The sequence below is a fragment of the Trachymyrmex septentrionalis genome, unplaced genomic scaffold, assembly GCF_001594115.1.
Source record: "Trachymyrmex septentrionalis isolate Tsep2-gDNA-1 unplaced genomic scaffold, Tsep1.0 scaffold9, whole genome shotgun sequence".
NCBI classification, from domain to species: Eukaryota; Metazoa; Arthropoda; class Insecta; order Hymenoptera; family Formicidae; genus Trachymyrmex; species Trachymyrmex septentrionalis.
The window spans coordinates 684,406-691,393 of NW_017306091.1; the positions used below are offsets into that span (position 1 = coordinate 684,406).

The following is a 6,988-nucleotide window of genomic DNA, read 5'->3' on the forward strand; positions in this document are numbered from 1 at the left end:
ATCATATAACAATTAATAAAACAATTGATAAGATTAATCTAAATTATACTAATGAACATCGTCGACGAAGACGCACGCTTAAAACGTAATAAAAGGATCGAAGCGCAGTAGAAAACTAACCCATCTTGGTGCCGAATTCGACTTTATCGAAGAAGCATTCCTCGGCATGGGCGTCAACCGTGATGAAGTAACAACGTACATTGACGATGGATAAGATGAGAAACAAGCACGAGCTAAGCCACCTCATTTTCTTCGCTTGAATTTTACTATATAATCATAAGAATGACATATGTTTTCTACTCCGCCTGCACGTACCGATCGCTCGCCATTCACAGCGACAGCGGCATGTTGCTACCACAGCGCCACGTATGCAATCTATGCATTGCATGTCGCCACGTATCATGCGGAAATTAAAGTTTCTTCAATAAAATACATATATGTATATATAGGGCCGGTTTCACCTAGAAGGGTCTCTAGTTTCACCCACGCTGGTTTTTTAGATTGCCTTCCCTAACGTTCGCAACGCTCATTCCTTTCATACTTATTTAACATTTGATGACAATCTGTAAGAATTGTAATCTTAAAGCCCGATGTCCACGATGCTAGAAATCGGTCTGAGATCTCGGACAGAGAAAAAATTAACAAATCACATTTAAACAATTTGATCACATGACCATTGCGATTGGTCAATTCTTTCTTTATCCGAGGTCTTGGACCAATTTCTAACATCGTGGACACAAGGCTTAAGAGTTGACTAATCATAGGCCTGGTTTCCATTGAGGGTTTAATTCGGATCAGAATGTAAAAGCCAACCAACTACAGTTCAAGCATTCCCCTGTTGTTTGACTGTAAGGGCTATTTCACATAAATTTGCATAACCTCATAAACATATGCATAAAGAAAATCATTCAATCGTATTTTACGTTTGCCTTTATGACAGAAATGTGATTGGACAATTTTATGCATATGATTATGCGGCTATGCAAGTTATGTAAAATGGCCTTAACAGCGGAATACTCGATTGCAGTTGATTGGTTCTTACATTCTGATCCGGATTAAACTCTCGGTGGAAACTAGGTCAATGTCGGAGTATTCGGTCCTGCGCATAAAGTTTAAGACACAATGCGAGGGAATAGCGATAGCGATAGAAATAATACGATTTCAATCTATCAAGAACTATGTATTCCGATATATTCGATTTCTAATAGGTTGAAATCGTGTTATTCCTATCGCTATCGCTATTCCTTCACATTGTGTCTTAGGCTTAATGAAAGAAATAAGGAATTAAGAATAAAAAATAAACGGTTTCTGATAAATTGAAATCTCAATATTTATTCCTATTCCTAATATTTCCTAATATTTCCTTCATTGTGTGTAGGACCTTACGGCCAATATAAACGCTCTCTTGGGATGACATAATACTCGCGAGCGTATAAATGGCTGCGTTCAACAGAAAAAAACAGTAAAATTCTTTAATACGATTGGTTCTTGCTTTTGATTTCTTATAGATCTAAATGTATATTAAAATTTTTCCAATCATATTAAAAAATTTTATCACAGTTGCAAAACAGCTTTCTTTGCTGAACGCAACCGCAGTATTAGGTAAGAACAATAAGTTTACTCTATTATCCAATGAGAGCTTTGCTTTGTATCGTCACGTGAGAAAAAGCAGAGCTGTTATTGGATATCGCTCGTCATTCATCGCTTATCGCTTCCAGGAGGCAGTAGGTATTAAGGTGCATTTATATGCAAGCGTCAAGTAGCGAAAGCACCAATCAACGAGGCGATTTTTACAATAGCGTAAAAAATATTTTTACTCCACTGCCCGTATCGTCCAGCTGATTGGTTGCTGCTTTGTGAATGCATCTTTACACAAATGGCGCTGATAGCGCGCTCCTCGAATACACTCAACGTATTACTTTGAATTAATTTGTAAAACCAACTACAATTGTCTACAAATAAACATTGGACGCCAAATTTTAGTAAGGTATTAATATATTTAGTTAATATATTTTTTTTTAAAGACGATAGTTTCAATTATAAGCATTCAATTATAAGCACATAAGAACTAGCGATTGATTCGTTATCCCCTCGATTTTACATATATCGGAAAAGCTATATTCTAATAACAAATTTATTACAACAAAACTTGTTTATATAATTTCTAGGGGCTGACGATTAACTTTAAATATCATTCAAACTTAAGTGATTAAAATATTCTGGAACTTCCTCAAAATATTCTGTCTGCTCGAAATATCGATATGAATCTTTTGAAAAGAGGAGCATATCAAATAATTAATTATTATTTGTTAATTTTAATGTTAATTTTAATTATTATTTTAGAATTGCTAAATAGGAAAATGATTCTAAGACCAAAACAAATGACGCTAAAAATTTAAAAATGGCTGATCTTCAATATGACAAACGTCAAAAAGATATTTTACATCTTTAAATTATGATGAATTATTGCAAAGTAATTGTCTCGAATCCAATTTGGACGAAATTACAAACCTACAAATGTATGCAGTAACGCTTAATGTACATTCACCTTCACTCATTCTGGTCCATGAAATCCATCAGGATTGAATCACCGAACTGAAATGTATGCTGTAAATTAGGGAAGAATGAAGAAAATTATGTTATAAACATCAAAACGTGAGCACGCTAAGTCAGTTTTGAATAACAAGAATTTATAAATAGCAATCATGCACACTATCAGAGGCCTCTGTGATTGTTAGATAAAGAACGGAAGATACGTGCGGGTGTGTATTTGTAATCTGATAAATAATGATAGGCCGAAATTTATCAGTGTTCCTTTCGTGGAGGAAACCCACCTTGCATCGCTCGGTTAAAAGTCTGCATTCTTCTTGTCGCCAATGTTTGCGCAGCAATCTCTTATTGTGAGTATTCGCATAGTGGGATGTGGATTATTTTTTGGCACCTGTTTCTAACCTAAATATTTTCTTCTTCAAGAACCGTACCAGTAAAACTCGCTTACACTTCGTACGAGTCGGTGAAGGAACATAAGCAAAATATGAAAGAACCTATTATTATAATGCACGGTCTCTTTGGCTCGAAAAACAATTGGAACTCGTTGTCGAAGGCGATCCATCAAAAGACTAAACGCAAGGTTATTATTAGTGCTTTCCGACAATCTACGAGATTAAACTTGTATTACAATAAATTTTTTAATATCTCTTAACGTAGACTATGCATTTTGTTTCTTAGATCGTTATTAGTTTGAAAATAATTTTGTGTTGCGCTTAAGAAAATAAATGCGTAGGTCATAGCAGTGGATGCTAGAAATCATGGTGATTCTCCGCATTCATCAAACATGTCGTACAAGGACATGGCAGGGGATATGATTCAACTTTTGAAAGACCTGGACTTTGAGAGAGCCGTCCTAGTTGGTCACAGTATGGGTGGTTCGGCTGTTATGTATACCGCATTGAATTTTCCACAACATGTTAAGAAATTGGTGGTTGTTGATATGTCTCCTGTGAGAACTAGCCCTAATCTTATGCAGATGGAAAGGGTCTTCGAAGCTATGCGTTTGGTGATGGTAGATGGAAGTCTCACCCTGTCAAAGGCACGCAAAATAGTGGATCAACAACTATCCAAATCTATTAAATCTAATTCGATGCGTCAGGTAATATTTCTTCTGGTCTTATTTTACTTTCAGCATAATACTGTTTCTACCAATGTAAATTAGCTTTAATCTTGATTCAATTTATACTCTTCTCTTTTTTTAATCTTCTTTTAATTCTCACTAAAAAGATAAGAGTTGAACTGAGATTAAAATTAAATCACTAGTAGACATGAGCATAAGAATCATATTTGTATTATGTTTGTGTAGTTTATACTGACAAATTTGGTGGAAGCAGACGCAGGAAAGTACAAATGGCGAGTTAATTTGCCAGTGCTGGAGCAGGCATTCTCGACTCAGATAGCTGTATTTCCTAATACAGGCTCAAAGATCTACGATGGCCCTACGTTGTTCATAGGCGGTGCTAATAGTGATTATATTCAAGCAAAAGATCACGATGCAATCAAGAAAGTATTTACCATGGCAGAATTTCGTTATATTGATGGAGCAAGTCACTGGGTTCACGCAGATAAGCCTAGCGAATTCGTCGATCTTTTAACAACTTTTATAAATTACTCGGCCTTGTGATAATTGTGAATATATAGAAAAAAAGTCAAACATCCCTTGTAAATATATACGTGTATTTTGGATGAACTCCACAATATTACAGAACAATGTGAAAAATATTTAAACAATAATAGTCGTGTAAGAGTGGAAAGAAATTGTAAGTTATGTGATTATGACAGAAAAGCGCCGATTAAGCGTCGAAAAAACGCAATTCCTAATTCAGTTTGCCCTCCATCGCACATGTTATCGTGGAAATTGTGAATAGGCTTTATAGAGAAGCCCGTGGAACTAGATGTAATTCCACTCAGAGGCCACATGTGTCAACGTGCTACATGTGCTTAAGTAACGATACTCGCCGCTAGCGAATGCATCGCGTAAGGACAGATGCCATTAAAACAGTCTATAAAATTAAGTATCACTTTGATTCGTTAATAATTTATAAATAATTTACTGTTCTTTTATACTAAAGAAAAATAGGAACTATTCAATTTGTCAACAAATCAAATGTAGCTTCAGATTAAAGCATTTCCGTTGCAACAGTAATCGCGTGTTCAAGGATCATTTGCTGATCTGCAAATTTTTAAGCTCGTTTTGTGCCGAAACACGAAATGTCAAACGCTAGCCAAATGTGCAAACCGATCATCATCATCATCGCTGTAACATGTAACTGTGATATATTTTTGTAATCCTGTATATATATCACTTGCAATAATACTAATCAACAAACTGCACATTACAATACATCGTGCATTGTATGCCCACCGTTGTAAGCGTAGTCGGCCTTATTGTGCATCACAAGCTGATTGTCGACGAAATAAAAAGAATCGGATCGCGTCTCGAATGGATTCGCGATCATTTCGGAAACTGAAAAGACATGCACATTGTTTAAAATTATGATTTTTCGCCGTACAATTTCAGGTATATGCCGAGTTTATTGAAATTCCTTTTAGCGACTCACCTAGATCCGCAGGCAACGTTGGAAACTCATAGATGTGTTCGCATGTGTTTTTGCTGTTTGGTATGCAAAATCCAAATTGAAAATCGAAGGTTTTCAGCAACCTGTCTCGGAAAAAGTGTCGTTCTATCATCCGAAAGTTATTGATCGGCTTAGGCCCTACTAGAAATTCGATTGTCGCTCCGACCGTCTTTAACTTCAGAAATTGTGGCGTAAATTGATATCGTACAAAACGTCCCGTGTTTGTATCTTCAGATCCGAGTTCTTCGCAATCTGGTTCCGATTCTTGATGAACATCGCACTCTGGTAAATATACAAAAAATTAAAAATACTATAGATGTGTGCAATTGATATTTAATAAAGCTCGATTTATATTTAAATCTACAACTGATTCTTTGTTTTTCCATAATCATATGCATTAAACATTATTTATTATACAATTTTGCGTTGTACAACATTTAAATAATGTGATATCACAATATGTTTAATATTAACATACATCATTTTCATTTATCACAATGCAAGAGCATTATTATACATTTATTCAAAACTTTAGATTCTTCACTATTTATTACATAGGAATCTTAAAATGTTAAAATATAGTTATAGAAAAGATGTAGCATCTAAAATAAGTTACGCACCACTAGCGGGAGGTTTTGTTATTTCAAACAATACAGCACCAGTTTCTAGATCCCTAATTTGAAATCTCGTGAAGTCTATGTCGTAGATATTGGCCTCAGGAGAACAGAGATATTCTGTAAATATATTGTTATCTATGCATGATTTGACAAGCAATACATAAATAATAACTTAATTAATAACTTTTAATACATACAATTGGGTCACATTCGTATCCTGCATACTTTCAAAAAATTAGAAGCATCAAGTAATTAGTTTATATACAACTCTCTTATAAATACTTTCTAAAGAATATATGTAAGAATTATTTAATAATTCTTATATATTTATTAAAGTGATGAAAATTATAAATCCAGAACACGAAGACCAATTGTGTGTAGTAAAACACTAGAAAAACATTGTTGTGTTAAGAGTTAAAAGAGTAGACACAGACTGCTCTTTTTTTATATAAAATAAAATAAAAAAACAGTCGACACAAATGTCATTCTACCCTTCTCAACAATCCATTTCAATTCATTTGTGTTGACTGTCTCCTAAATGGAAAACAACTATACTGAGACAGTGGTAAATTGTGATAATTTGAGCCATTGAAGTAAATCATAAATCCATTAGAGAACAAGAAGAGACAGCAGTATTTAAATTCCAAGTGGAACATACTATCCGTGATAGTGGGCAATCGAAGCACCATTTCCGGAGTCACCGGTCCACCCTCGACACCACCATCAGTGCCGTTTTCAGCGTTATACGGCGCGATTGTTCGCGACTCGCTCGACTTGTTCTCGCTGTCCACGCTCATAATTTATTCACGAGACTAAACGTATTTGTATATGGAGACGTTTGGCATTCGGTCGAACGGGAGGGATTGGCCGGAATGAAGTTCACGACGGCAGCGTCGATTGACATCAATCTCGTATATTTTATCGTACGTTCACCGTTTCATCGTCGGCTTGTTCGTCGCGTTGTCACGGCCACGCGTCATCCTAGAGTCCTTAGAAGTCATTACCGATTACGTTTACGACTGATTATGGTCTTCTCAGACAGGAATAAATTGTGAATACATGATCAGCGTGATCGCCGTGATGCGATCAGCAAACAACACCGCCATATTGTTGGTCTGATTTTTTGTACATGCGCACTGAAATTTCATATTATTATGACTACTGGCTACCAATTTTTAGCTACTGTCAATTGTTGTATAATCAACTGAAAGACATGTTTACGGCATGATTTAAGCTGGTTCT

General features: G+C 35.4%; 3 protein-coding genes across 5 annotated transcripts in view; 1 reads left to right on the plus strand and 2 right to left on the minus strand.

The window, feature by feature from the left end:
- The window catches only part of LOC108755868 (transmembrane emp24 domain-containing protein-like), a 2,236-nt gene extending 1,710 nt beyond the window's left edge, over positions 1-526 (minus strand). Inside the window, exon 1 of the mRNA XM_018499224.1 lies at positions 121-526. Within this exon, the coding sequence (XP_018354726.1) occupies positions 121-247 (127 nt within the window). The 5' untranslated portion in view covers positions 248-526. The remainder of the gene's footprint in view (positions 1-120) is intronic.
- A 1,848-nt stretch (positions 527-2,374) lies between these two features.
- Positions 2,375-4,194, plus strand: LOC108755866 (protein ABHD11). 2 transcript variants are annotated; one of them, XM_018499221.1, is made up of 5 exons: positions 2,375-2,655; positions 2,739-2,900; positions 2,974-3,130; positions 3,284-3,649; positions 3,857-4,194. In XM_018499221.1, the coding sequence occupies exons 2-5, from the start codon at positions 2,788-2,790 to the stop codon at positions 4,172-4,174; spliced, it is 954 nt and encodes a 317-aa protein (XP_018354723.1). In that variant the 5' UTR covers positions 2,375-2,655; positions 2,739-2,787; the 3' UTR covers positions 4,175-4,194. The 2 variants fall into 2 exon arrangements, with proteins under 2 accessions (XP_018354723.1, XP_018354722.1); XM_018499220.1 differs by having other exon boundaries at positions 2,375-2,900.
- A 673-nt stretch (positions 4,195-4,867) lies between these two features.
- Positions 4,868-6,943, minus strand: LOC108755867 (protein unc-119 homolog). Of its 2 annotated transcripts, none has more exons than XM_018499222.1 (4): positions 6,405-6,943; positions 5,750-5,863; positions 5,112-5,414; positions 4,868-5,017 (listed from the first exon to the last, which is right to left on the minus strand). In XM_018499222.1, the coding sequence occupies exons 1-4, from the start codon at positions 6,541-6,543 to the stop codon at positions 4,887-4,889; spliced, it is 687 nt and encodes a 228-aa protein (XP_018354724.1). In that variant the 5' UTR covers positions 6,544-6,943; the 3' UTR covers positions 4,868-4,886. The 2 variants fall into 2 exon arrangements, with proteins under 2 accessions (XP_018354724.1, XP_018354725.1); XM_018499223.1 differs by having other exon boundaries at positions 5,112-5,411; positions 6,405-6,941.
- Positions 6,944-6,988: the final 45 nt, after the last annotated feature.

What these genes read in the sequence shown, in the direction of transcription:
- LOC108755866 (XM_018499220.1), top strand. Translation starts at nt 2,788, where the DNA reads ATGATAGGCCGAAATTTATCAGTGTTCCTTTCGTGGAGGAAACCCACC. An exon ending in ATCAAAAGACTAAACGCAAG is followed by an intron (nt 3,131 to 3,283) that starts GTTATTATTAGT and finishes ATAAATGCGTAG; the next exon opens with GTCATAGCAGTGGATGCTAG. An exon ending in AATCTAATTCGATGCGTCAG is followed by an intron (nt 3,650 to 3,856) that starts GTAATATTTCTT and finishes ATGTTTGTGTAG; the next exon opens with TTTATACTGACAAATTTGGT.
- LOC108755867 (XM_018499222.1), bottom strand. Translation starts at nt 6,543, where the DNA reads ATGAGCGTGGACAGCGAGAACAAGTCGAGCGAGTCGCGAACAATCGCG. An exon ending in AACAAAACCTCCCGCTAGTG is followed by an intron (nt 5,415 to 5,749) that starts GTGCGTAACTTA and finishes TTGTATATTTAC; the next exon opens with CAGAGTGCGATGTTCATCAA. An exon ending in AACGTTGCCTGCGGATCTAG is followed by an intron (nt 5,018 to 5,111) that starts GTGAGTCGCTAA and finishes ATGTCTTTTCAG; the next exon opens with TTTCCGAAATGATCGCGAAT.